At 60.6% G+C, this 12,364-nt stretch overlaps 1 protein-coding gene across 3 annotated transcripts; it reads left to right on the forward strand.

Annotated features, from left to right (window-relative positions):
* Positions 1 to 1,375: 1,375 nt before the first annotated feature.
* Positions 1,376 to 10,738, forward strand: ASPHD2 (aspartate beta-hydroxylase domain containing 2). 3 transcript variants are annotated; one of them, XM_064726933.1, is made up of 5 exons: positions 1,397 to 1,519; positions 1,923 to 2,329; positions 3,840 to 4,911; positions 7,062 to 7,175; positions 9,290 to 10,738. In XM_064726933.1, the coding sequence occupies exons 3-5, from the start codon at positions 4,032 to 4,034 to the stop codon at positions 9,397 to 9,399; spliced, it is 1,104 nt and encodes a 367-aa protein (XP_064583003.1). In that variant the 5' UTR covers positions 1,397 to 1,519; positions 1,923 to 2,329; positions 3,840 to 4,031; the 3' UTR covers positions 9,400 to 10,738. The 3 variants fall into 3 exon arrangements, with proteins under 3 accessions (XP_064583001.1, XP_064583003.1, XP_064583002.1); XM_064726931.1 differs by lacking the exon at positions 1,923 to 2,329 and having other exon boundaries at positions 1,376 to 1,519; XM_064726932.1 differs by lacking the exons at positions 1,397 to 1,519; positions 1,923 to 2,329 and having other exon boundaries at positions 2,340 to 4,911.
* The last annotated feature ends 1,626 nt before the right edge of the window (positions 10,739 to 12,364 follow it).

Below are 12,364 nucleotides of genomic sequence, written 5' to 3' on the forward strand. Positions count from 1 at the left end.
GTGCTGTCTGCCAGGAGCAGAGCCCTGCCTGAGCCTGGGGGTCTGGGAAGGAACAGAGTGGGAAAAACACTCATTCCTTTCACCCTGCAGCACACAACACTGCCAGGGCCCTGCAGCAGCACACCAGGCTGGGGACACGGGGAAGCAGCAGGAGCAAGCAGGAGGCAGAAAATGTGCCAGGATGGAAAACAAGGTGCATGTTAGCACTGCCAGGGATGAAGCTGCTCAGAGGAAGCACAAGAACACCTGAGGGGCTGTGCAGGACAGCTCTGCTTCCACTTCCAGAGCCTGAGTAGTGCCAAGGGAGGATGCGTGGGCACTGGATGGCAAAAATCTGCAAAACAAGGCAGGGCTGTCCTTGTGCCCTGTGGTGGTGACACGTGTCCCACACGGCTCCACGTGGCACGGCCACAGGGCAGGACAGGGCAGGGCAGCACTACCAGGGCTCTGCCTGGACCCGGGATCTGCTTGGACCCGGGATCTGCCCGCGGGCAGCTCAGCTCAGCCACTCACCCGGAACCTGGGCGATGGAGGAGGGAGGACTGGAACTCTGCATCCCCTGGGGCCCCCAGAACTGACAGCATTGGCTTAGGGGAACAGGAAATGGGTTGGGGAGGAAGAAGGCAAGCAGGAGGACTCAGGGCAGTTTCTTCACTAGCACTAAAGAGTTGTAAAGGGACGCTCCAAGCTGGGAACAGTCTCCCCCATCCCTGGTGCCGCAGCACACCCTCACATCCTCGCTGAGGCACTCCCTGGCTGCCTGCACCTTGGGCATTGCCTCGCTGGGAGCTCCTGTCCCCTGCATGCCAGATACATTTATTCTTGGACACAAGCAACCCCTGCAACCCGAGGGCTGCAGCACAAGGGGCCGGAATCCCCGGAGTCAGTACTCCCTGCTCCCTGAATGCGTGTGCTCCTGCATCCCTGGAGCCAGAACCCTGCACATCCCGACTGCTGCGTCCCTAATAGCCCGTGTCCCTGGAGCCAGCCCCCATTCCCTTGGTGGCTGCATCCCTGCGCGCTCCTACCCCTGGGACCAGCATCCCCAGACTGCTGCAGCCCCCGGCGCCTGAATCCTGGGAGCCGCTGTCCCTGCGCGTCCCGCTGCACCCTCGGTGCCCCCGCACCTCCCGCGCCCCCGCATCCCCGCGTCCCGGGGTGCCCGCGGCCGGGATGGGCGCTCCCTCGGGGACCATCTCCGCCTCCTCCCGAGTGGCGCTCCATGCCCGGGACCCCTCCCGAGTGCCGCAACCTCGCGGCTCCCCCGCCCCTGCGGGCCCCTCCCGGCGGCGCGGGGCGGGAGCGCGGGGCGGGGGCGGGCGCGGCGCGGGGCGGGCGCGGGGGCGGGCGGGCTGTGCGGGGCCGGGGCCGCAGCTGCCGCCCGGCGCGGTCCCGGCGGGGGCGGCGCGGCCCCTCCTGCCTGGGCTGCTGGGAGTTGTGGTCCGCGGCGGGCGGCGGCGGAGCGGCGCGGAGGGAGCGCGGCCCCGCGCGGCCCCGCACGGCCCGGCGCGGGCGGCAGGTCGGTACCGCAGCGCTCCGCAGCGCATCGCGGGGGGGCCGCGGGGGCGCGGGGCGGCAGCGGGGCCCGCGGAGGGGGCGCAGACAGAATCCCCCCGTTCCCGGCCGGGGCAGGGGCTCGGCGTCGGGCGGGCCGGGCGGCAGCGCGGCGGCAGGTGCCACCGGGTGATGGGACAGCGGCACGGCCGTGCCATTGCCACGCCGGGTGATGCGGCCACAGCGGTGACACCCGCTGACGCCGCCACGCCGGGTGACACCGTCACACTGGGTGACACTTACTCTGGTGGCACCGGCGGGGTGGCACGCTCGGGAGAGGGTGAAGGGAGCGCCCGCTGCTCCTGTTCCGGAGCGGCAGCGGGCATCCCGCCTCATCCCAAGGCTCCTGCTCCTCATGCTGCTCCCAGAGGCGACACCAGCCGTGCCGAGCCGAGGACATCCCCGCCGCGCGTCCCCGTCACTGCAGGCCCACGGCCCGGGGACCCTGGCTGGGCTGAGCCGAACCCGCTGCCTCCAGGAGATGCCGTGGCCAGCACGGAGTCACCGAGATGCAACTTTGTGCTGCATCGAAGCCTCTGCCTTCCTTATGTAACACGGCTGCTGCTGGCACGGTGCTCGCCTCCACGTCCTGCACAACTTCGGTGCAACGTGGAATTGATCTCCTCTCCCTGGAATGGCTCTGCCATCATCATTAGCTGAGGAGCCTTTTCTGGGATCTCAGGCTGGGGGTGCTGGATGTGACCCGTGTGGGTGCAGGGCCATGGCTGAGAGGTGACAGCACCCACCGGGTGCCCCGTGCAGCCCCAGCCACAGGGTGTGTGTTGGGAGCAATGCTGATGTTTGGGGCCCTGCCCCAGTGCTGGCACAGCCCCTCTGGGGGTGGGTTTGCTCAGGTTTGCAGTGGGGTGGCTGTGCTGGAACAGGAGGTGGCTCCTGGGCTGGTCCCACAGAGCCTGTGCCCAGAGAACCCCAGGGCTCTGCAGCAAGGGGCTCCTGGGCTCTCTGGGGTCAAGCAGGCAGTGTGTGGGCATGGGGGCTTGGATTTCTTGCTGCTCTGATGGTTTCTCCCCGATCTGAGGTGTTGGCTGCATCCCTGGGGCAGCACTGGGGCCGTGTTTGTGCTGTGCCACCCTTGCAGGGTGTGACTCTGACCTGGGGACCCCGAGGCTGTCGGACCCCCCAGCTCTGTTCCCCTTTGTGTTCCCATCAGCTCTGAGTGAGCGTGGCTACTCTGCCTGATCAGTTCCCTTTGTAGGGCAGGAACCACCCTGAATAAACATCACCCAGGCCTCTGCTCCTTCCCTGACATGCACCAGTCCTGCAGGTAGCACGGGAGTTGTGCTGGCTTTGGGGGACGTCCCTGGCACAGACTCTGTGGTTGCACCCCAGGAACGGAGGCCTGGGTGGGAGAAGCGGGAGTGTCTGGAGGGATGCCAGCCGTGGAGATGGAGGAAAGTTATCTTGAGATTCCCGGGAGGCTGTGACATGCCACGTGGACTGCAGATCCCGGGATGGGACACGCAGGCAGCACGCTACAAGGAAGTAGGGTGGAGGGAGGTTGGGTGTGTGGATGTTCCTGCCTGGGGTGTAGCACTGCCTGAATCCCAGGTCTCCAGCCCTGCAGCAGGGTCAGATCCCATCTGCAGCCCGTCTCCATCACCATTGATAAGGAAATGCATGTTGAGAGGCTGCAGGACCTTGGCAGGAAGGGCTGGGGAGGGTTTGGATGGCTTTCCTGGCTCATAAACCCATCCTGCTACTTAGTGAGTGCTGTTACTAGTGAGCTGGTGAAATCAAACAAGCCAGCCTGAGCTGCCCCTGCTGCCACCACCCTGACCTGCTCCTGTTGCCATGTGCTGGCCCTGTGGCCATGTGCTGGCTGAGCTCTGGGCTCTCCCACAGCTCGGTCTGGGGAGGGAGAGTCACTTCAGAGCCATCAGATGGAGAGGATAAGCTGATGTGCCGCCAGATAGGGCAGTGAAGTGTGTACTCTCAATGTTTATTCACTTAGCAGCCAGATTTCAGACATGATAAGGCAGCAGCTTAGGAGAGAAACTGAAGGACAAGCAGGAGGGGAGATGGTCACTGGGACAGTGAGGGATGAAGTCTGGGTCTGGGCCTTTTTTTGGGTATTTATGGAAGATGCTGTTGAGAGCACTGGGGGATTTACTCAGCATGGACTGATATTGTGCTCATCCCCTCCCTGAGGAGCCAGTGTCCCACACTGTCCCAGTGCACAGCTCCAGCTGTATCCTGTGCACTGACCCCAGCAGGGACCCCGCGGGGCAGCCCTCTCCCTAACACCTCTGGGTTTCTCTCCCCAGAACCTTCCTCCAGCACCGCCTTTCAGGATGATGGGCCCAAGAACACCAGCGGGGACCCTCCAGCTACGTGGCTGCTGACCCAGGGGTGCTGCCGGGTACCGCTGCCAATGCAGAGCTCAGGGCAGAGCAGGGCAGAGCCGCCGCTCCGCTTGCCCATGGCAGCCCCTTCCCGCCGTGCCCTGGCCCGGCTGCATGGTGTGGGTGCCCCTGAGCCCCACGAGCAGTGACCGCCGGGCCCCGCTGCGCGCTCCCAGCACCACCACCATGTCTTTGGAGTGGCTGATGGACTGGAGCTGGTCCCTGGATGGACTCCGGGATTTCATCGCCACGGGCATCCAGTCTTTCCGCGACTGCGACGCCACGGCGCTGGTGGCCGTCGCCTGCCTGCTGGTCCTCTTCGTGTGGTACTGCTACCACGTGGGGCGGGAGCAGCCCCGCGCCTACGCCACGGTGAACGCGCTGATGCAGAGTGCCGAGGCCAACGGGGTGCAGAACGGCTTCGTGTACTGCCAGTCGCCCGAGTGTGTGCGCTGCTCGCACCACGACGGCCTCAACCAGAAACTCTACCACAACCTGCAGGAGTACGCCAAACGCTACTCCTGGTCCGGCATGGGCAGGATCCACAAGGGTATCCGCGAGCAGGGCCGCTACCTCAACAGCAGGCCCTCCATCCAGAAGCCAGAAGTTTTCTTCCTGCCCGACTTGCCCACCACACCCTACTTCTCGCGGGACGCTCAAAAGCACGACGTGGAGTTGCTGGAGCGCAACTTCCAGACCATCCTGTGCGAGTTTGAGACCCTGTACAAGGCGTTCTCAAACTGCAGCCTCCCACAAGGATGGAAAATGAACAGCACGCCCAGCGGGGAGTGGTTCACCTTCTACCTGGTGAACCAGGGCATGTGCGTGCCCAGGAACTGCCGGAGATGCCCACGGACGTACCGCTTGCTCGGGAGCCTCCGTACCTGCATTGGCAACAATGTCTTTGGGAACGCCTGCATCTCTGTGCTGAGCCCGGGCACCGTCATCGCTGAGCACTACGGGCCCACCAACATCCGCATCCGCTGCCACCTCGGTGAGTGTCTGGCACCGTGGGTCATGTGTCAGGAGGGTGGCAGGGTGCAGGAGCCCCAAAAATGTCTCTGGCACTCTGTGCTCTTGGGGCTCTGACACCTTTGGCCTGAGGAAGGTTTTGGGGGCTTTGGTGGTGACAGTCCCTGGGTTCCTGACATCCCCAGCATCTCCAAATCAGCAGCAGGAGGGTTTCACCTCCTCCTCCTGCTGACCCAGGGCTGTGGACTCTTGCTGGTGTATGATACAGGGCTGATTTTACATAGGGGTCTCTGAATATCCCCTTCTGTGCAGGCAGGTCCCTCTCCCATCCTGGGATGTGGGGCAGCCTGAGGCGCTGCTCCAGGACCATGTTGTGCCATTGGCAGCTCCCTCTGCCTGGAATCCTGGGTGCTCTACATGGGACACGGGTAGATGGGAGCACAGAGATGCTGCTTTGGGGTTTGCAAAGCTGCAAGTGAGGGCTGGGAGGTCCTGGGGTGTCCCCTGTGGTGGGTCAGGTGCTGGGCTGGTGGCACAGTGCTCCCTGCAGGCACGGGGAGAGCCCACACGGCACAGATGGCTGGGCTGGCACAGCACCGGCCGTGCCGGGGGAGGCACCGCACGGGCCCGGCTGGCAAACACCAACCGCGCCTGTTCAGCCAACAGCTCGGGTAAACACACCCAGGCACTGCTGGCCATTTGTGGGGAATTGTTTTCAGAGCTGATCCCAGGAGCTGCCCTTGCTGGTGCCAGGAGGAAGCTTGTCACTCACCCCTCTCTCTGGGGCACTGGGGGATGTGCTCCCCTCATGAGGGGCTGGGAGAGGTTCCTGGGAGGAGCCAGTGGGCTCAGGTGAGCACACCTGGAACACACACGCCCTGGGCAGAGGAATGACACAAGTCATTTGCTTGTCCTTCCACTGGGACTCAGCACTGGGCCAGAGGCACACTGGCACCCCCACCTTGGTGCTGGGAACACAGTTCTTGCTGTGCCCAGGGCATGGATGTGTTTAAGACACAACCTGCCCTTTCAGGCAGCTGGATTGCAAAGCCAGCACAGCCATCAGTGGGGCAAATCACTCCTGAGGATTTACTACAGGGACAGGCAGCTTCCATGGGCCAGGGCAGCATCCTGAGGGTGTGGGTGGGATGGAAGGGCTGCAGGCTGCTCCCTCCCTGCATCCCCCAGCAGCTCAGCTTCCCTGTTCCAGCATCTCCAGCTGAGGCTGTTGTGCAGGGAAATGGCTTTGGATTTTGCAGCCTTTGAAACAGCAGCTTTGTAGTCCCAGCTTTCCCGGGCAGCTGGGAGTCCCTGCTGCGCTGGCTGGGTTTGGCATTGCTCTTGGATCCGTCTTGCTCGTTTGCTGCATCGTTACCGTTCAGGAGCCACGTGAGCCCTGACCCCTTTCTCCACCACGGCCACATCTTCAGGGCAGGATGGCACTGCAGCAGCTCCAGTGTCCCCAGCACTGCAGGGGTGACAGTCCCGGTGCAGGAGGTGATGGGATCAACCCCTGTCAAACTGCCTTGGTTTGTGCTGGTATTTTAGGAAAAGACCCATTTTTATTTCTATGATTGTCCTTCATGTGGCCCTCACAGAGCTGCTTCCCTATGAGCGTTTTGTGACTCCCCCAGATTTCTGTCCTTGCAGCCCCATGGGTCACCCTGAGCCAGCACCTTGGGTGGGGACTGAGGGATGGGGCAGGTCCCTGGGGAGCTTGTGGTGGAGCCACAGCAGAGCCCCCATTTTCCAGCCCCAGTGCAATTCCTCCTCTCCCATCCTTGTCTGGGGCAGGGTCATTGCTGCAGGGCTGGAGGAAGGAGCAGGCAGGATTTACCTTTGGTCCTGAAGTTGGAAAATATCCCAGGAGCCTGGCTCCCTGTGCACACCTCGGGGCCATGGGCTCTGGGGACTGGGAAGCTGCTCCAGATATGAAAGTAGTGCCTGCAGTGCTGAGCTTGCTGGGGACAGTGAAAAGGCAGGAGGGAGCAGACAGGGAATGGGGCAGGGGCTGAGCTGCTCCAGGCTTGGGGTTCAGGTCACTCCCTGAAGGGGAGCAACCCCTCAACAGCAGCGTGGGGCTCACACAGAGCTCAGTTTGCTCCCTGCTACCCCACCACAGGGAATTCAGCACAACCTGACCCTCCCTGTCCTCTCTCTTTGTGCCTGAAGGTCTGAAGACACCCAGCAACTGTGAGCTGGTGGTGGGGGGCGAGCCCCAGTGCTGGGCTGAGGGCCGGTGCCTGCTCTTCGACGACTCCTTCCTGCACACGGCGTTCCACGAAGGTGAGTTCAGTGTGTGGGGCCTCATGGTGTCCCCTGTGGTGTTGGGGACTGGGGATGAGTCGGGGTGGCACCCATGCCCATAACCTTCTGCTGCCCCAGTGTGGCTGGGTCCCTATGTCCTGAGGGGCTCAGGGCCCTGGCCTGCCCTAGGTGGGAGCATTCCTGTCCCTGGCATGGTAGGGCTCCCCATGAACTCACTCCCTCTCCCGGGACATCCTGGCACCCTTTCCTGGCACAGCCCTGGAGCCCCTCAGCCAGCCCATGGCTCGCTCCCATCCCGACTTGCTCATGGGCCCAGCACAGGGCCTACTGATCCTCTGCCCTCATGGCAGCTCAGTTTCCTTCATCACTGAGCTCTGCAGGGCAGCTCTGGCTGTAGTGCCACGGCCTCGGCCTCCTCCTCTTGCCCTCAGAAATCCCTTTTGTCACCCAGGCAGGGAGCAGAGTCCATCGCCAGCCCAGCAAGGCCGAGCCCTGGCCTCCATGCTGCTGAGGGAACAGCACACACAGTCGTGCTCTTCAGTATGACCAAGGGCATTAGGAACTGCCCAAATCCCTTCCTTGCTCTATCTGCAGCCCTGCTGCAGCTCGGTGCTGGCAGGCCAGCAGGGGAGCAGCCTTGCTGGATTTCTGGATGGTTTCTCCTCCCTCCTGACGGGGCCTGTTCCGCTCCAGCTCTCCCGGATTACCCGGCATTAGTCGCCCGTGGCACGAAAGCATCAGGCAGAGCTGCTTTACACAGGGGAGCATGCAGAGAGAGTGGGAGAACAAAAGCTGTTGCTTCCACATCAAACCTGCTGTGGGATTGGGAAGCACAGCTCCGTGCAGGGCCGGGAAGGCCGGAGTGGCGCAGCAGCCGCTCTCCGCACAGATCCAGGACGCAGCTGCATGGAGGCCTTGCCTCAGGAATCCTCAAATCCCAAAGCAGGCCTGGCAGGGAGGAGCAATACCCATGTCCCTGAATTCCCGGTAAGCAGCTGTTTACTGGGGTTGCACTGGAGAGGTACCTCCCTGCTCTCATTTTGCATTTCCAGTCCCCCATATTGGAATATTACCAATATAGCTGGACAGAGCGTGCCTGGGCTTGTCTGGCCCTTGCTGCTTGACCAAAAGGCAGCAGCTGTGGTGTTTTCACCTCAGAGACACCTTTGGCTAGCTGGGTGCTGCAGCTGGGTGCTTGGGACAAGTCCAGACGTGCAGGAGCTCAGGTTTACCTCTGGTGGAGAAGCTTTAAGGTGAGGATGAAAGAAAGGAGTCGCTTCTGAGGGAGGGTTTCAATCCAGAGCTTTATTCCTGGCACATAGGCCTCTGAATCCAGCAACAGCTCCAACAGAACTCCCCGAACTGCGTGGTTGCTGTTCCTTTTAACACCGGGGAGAGGGGCAGGGAAGGGGCACAGAGGGCTACCAACCAGGTAGAGGGGAGAAAGTCTTAAGGGACAAATGACACCTGGATGGCTCAATGTCCTCTAGGGGTGGAAGGCATCTTTTGAACTCTGCCAATCACTTAATGCCCTTCTGGAATGTCAGGACTGACAGACAGAACTCAGCAGGGGTCAGGGTGGGGGAAAGGAGAGGTGATTGACACACCTGGCGAAGGACTGGGGTGTCACAGGCATCTTTTATGAAAAATTCTTTCCTTAGGATTTTTCCTCCTGAGAAGCTAGAAAGCTAGAGGCCTCAGGAACAAAATGTAAACAATGGTTATCCGCTGCTGTGGAATGCAACAGGTGGTTTTTTCATTGGCCCATGTTGGATGTTTGTAATTAATGGCCAATCACAGCCCAGCTGGCTCGGACTCTCTGTCCGAGACACAAACCTTTGTTATCATTCTTTCTTTTTCTATTCTTAGCTAGCCTTCTGATGAAATCCTTTCTTCTATGCTTTTAGTATAGTTTTAATATAATATATATAATGAAATAATAAATCAAGCCTTCTGAAACATGGAGTCTCTTCCCTCATCCTAAGACCCCTGTGAACAGTCACACTGGGGAAACTGAGGGAAACCATGACATCACACTGCAACATCCCCAGGTGCCCTGGAGGAAGGTTTGCTGGGGTTGCACTGGGGAGGTGGGTGCCTCCCTGCCCTCACTGTGTTCTTCCACCCCTCAGGTGCCCCGGAGGAAGGTCCCCGCGTGGTGTTCATGGTAGACCTGTGGCACCCCAACGTGGCGGCGGCCGAGCGCCAAGCCCTCGACTTCATCTTCGCGCCGGGACGATGACGGCGCTGCCCGGCCTGGTGGGTTCAGGGCAGCTCTGCCGGGGCCCTCTCCCGGCTCACGGCCTCGGTGCTCCCTCCCGGGGATGTTGTAAATGGAAACTGTGACGTGTATCCGCGCCCATCCTCTTCCTCCATCGTTGGCTTCAGGGATTCTTTTGCAAGCGCCGGCGCCTCGGCCCCGCCGGGGCTCGCTGCCCCCCCCGCTCCGTCGTGTTCTGTTGCTAACTGTGTTTTGCGGTGTTCAGAAGTAGAGTAACAAACCCAAGGGTGCTCGTTTGAATGTAATGTAAAAATTTTTCTCGTGGTCATCAAAGGAACAACACACACACACCATAACAGCCAACCAGCCTGCCCTGCCCGGGATGGACGGACTGATGGACACTGGGGGCTGCCATGGGCACTGTGCTCCCCCCAGGTTGGGTGTGATGGGCTGGGCAGGGCACAGCTCTGCTCACAAAGAACCCTCCTGGGGCTCCTGCTTCCTCCTCCATGTGCCAGCCGGGGCTCCCCAGCCCTCCTGCCCTCAGAAACCCCTTTTGTCACCCAGGCAGGGAGCAGAGTCCATCGCCAGCCCAGCAAGGCAGGAGCCCTGACCTCCACCCTGCTGAGGGAACAGCACACACAGTCGTGCTCTTCAGTCTGACCAAGGGTGTTTGCAATTGCCCAAATCCCTTCCTTGCTCTATCTGCAACCCTCAGTTTTCCCAGCTCCCAGCTGGGAGGCCCTGCAGGGGCAGGGATGCTGTTTGGAAAAAGAGAATGGGGGTTTTGTCTGTCTGTAGGAAGAAAGGAGGTCACCATTCCTTCTGCTGCTCCATGTTCTCCTTTCCTCAAGCCAGGGCAGGCACACACAGTGGCAGCTCCCATGGACCTGACACCACAGGACAGATTCCCAAGGGGGGGTTGATTCTGCAGCCTGAGCAATGAGGTCCTGCCCACCCAGGGACCACCACGCTTTTCCTGAAGTCCCCCCATCTGTTTGGGGTCTGGGGGCTGGTTTATAACACCCCCCCAAAGCACAGTGTGTGGTGGATGCTCACAGCTCTGCCTGGGGACTCTTTGCCTCTGTGCCCTGCCCGGGAGGGACCAGCCCTGTCCCCCAACAACTTCTTTACAGACTTTTCAGTGAGTCGATTGCAAGAGGAGGCAGAGATTTCAAATACATCTGAGATATTTTTTACACCCGTCTTGTTACAGACTACCTGAAGTGCATGATTTCTACACGCATTGGCTACCTGGACACAGGCCCTGGGGAAGCAGGCTGGCTCTGTCCAAAGGTTGGTAACATTCATACAGTGGATAAGCAAAGATTATCAATAAACAGTTGTGCTGAAAACAGAATGGGCTTTGCCTGCTGTTATAACAACTCCAGGGTCAAGCAAACAGCAAAGGGTTGGGTCCTGCTTATCTGGTGGGGGAGAATGGCCTGGAGAGAGCAGGAGCTGCAGGGTGGGAGGGGGCACAGGCCTGTTTGCCATGGATACAGTGAGTGTGGCTAGGGCTCAAAAATACCCAGCCCATGGAAACTCTGTCCTGAGCAATCACAGCCCCCCAGGCTGGATTTGGCCAGGTTGGATGGGGCTCTGAGCAACCTGGTCTGGTGGGTGAATCCTTGCCCATGGCAGGGACTTGCAAATGGATATTTGAGGTCTTTTCCAACCCAAATCATCCTGGGATTTTGTGATGTCAGTGGAGCCCAGTCTGCCAAGGAGCACAGGGAGCATCTCCCACAGCCTGCTGGTGGGGGACAGCTGTGGGTTCCAGCCCTGCTGACTGGACCAGAGCAGCAGAATGTCCCCAGCCATCCCTAGGAGCAGCTGCAGGCCCAAAGCTCCACACAGAAGCCATCAGCCTTGCCAGAGCATCCACAAACCATTTCAGGAATTCCTTCCAGCTGCCTGCACTGATTCATCAAAGGCAGCAGCTTCCCAGGAGCATCTCCAGAGCACAGGGTGCTGCTCAAATCCTACCCAACTGCCTGCAAACCAATGCCTCACCCCCTTAAGCACAAAACCAGCTTGGCAGGGCAGGAATTGCTCCCCATGAGCCCCCCTGGCAGCACTCAGACAGGCCCAGCTGATGGAGCAGATTAAAAATGCCCCTTTTTTAAGCATCCTCTCTAGCACAGCCATTGCCCTACGGGCTGGGAGCTCTCTGTGTGCTGTTCTCTCCTGACCAGCACAGAGCTGGGTGGGCAGGCAGGGGCTGGCTGGGCAGATTCAGCCTGAGCAGCTGAAGGAAGGAGCAGAGCCAGCCCAGCTGTTCCTGGCTGGCAGACAGCTCAGCAGATTGCAGAGCAGGATCCCTGACGGCAGCAGGCAGGAGCATCCATCCACTCTGTGCTTGGCTGCTGTGCCAAATCTCCCTCCTGTCCCTCTCAGGCTTCTCCTTCCACTTCTCTGTGTTTTCTGCTAGAGCACACAACCACTTTCCAAGCAGCCAGGCAGGACCTAAGTGGATCTCCCAGAGAAGAGCAGGCTGGAGCTGCTCCTGGTGCTCCTCTGGGAATTGCTGAGGGAACCCAGATCTGCTGAGGGCACAGAAGGGACAGGCAGAGCAGCATCTCCCAGAGGAGTCACTTGGCTCAGCTGAGCAGGGATCCCAGAGCACACAACCCTCATCCCTCTTGCCTTCTCCCACCCTGATATTCTTCCTTGTGATGTTCCCTGTGCTGCCTCCAGAACCAGAGCAGTGGAAGTGAGCAGAGAGGTCACCAGGTAAGCAGCACCTTACCTTGTGCCATCTTCCACAGGGGTGGAACTGAGACAGGAGGTCTCCAGGGTGGCTCCAGCTCAGGCTTCCCAGGGAGTTTTCACTCCTACGCTGCCAACAGGCTCCTGACAGTCCTTCCATGGCCAGGATGGGAGCAGTGCCACACAACTCTGCTCCTGCTGAAACACCTCGTCAGCTGCCAGGGCTGCCAGCCAGGTGGCATCTGTGCCCAGCCACCCCTGAGCAAGCAGCTGG

Source organism: Zonotrichia leucophrys, chromosome 15 (assembly GCF_028769735.1).
Source record: "Zonotrichia leucophrys gambelii isolate GWCS_2022_RI chromosome 15, RI_Zleu_2.0, whole genome shotgun sequence".
Classification (NCBI taxonomy): domain Eukaryota; kingdom Metazoa; phylum Chordata; class Aves; order Passeriformes; family Passerellidae; genus Zonotrichia; species Zonotrichia leucophrys.

What these genes read in the sequence shown, in the direction of transcription:
- ASPHD2 (XM_064726931.1), top strand. Translation starts at nt 4,032, where the DNA reads ATGGTGTGGGTGCCCCTGAGCCCCACGAGCAGTGACCGCCGGGCCCCG. An exon ending in CCGCATCCGCTGCCACCTCG is followed by an intron (nt 4,912 to 7,061) that starts GTGAGTGTCTGG and finishes TTGTGCCTGAAG; the next exon opens with GTCTGAAGACACCCAGCAAC. An exon ending in GCACACGGCGTTCCACGAAG is followed by an intron (nt 7,176 to 9,289) that starts GTGAGTTCAGTG and finishes TCCACCCCTCAG; the next exon opens with GTGCCCCGGAGGAAGGTCCC.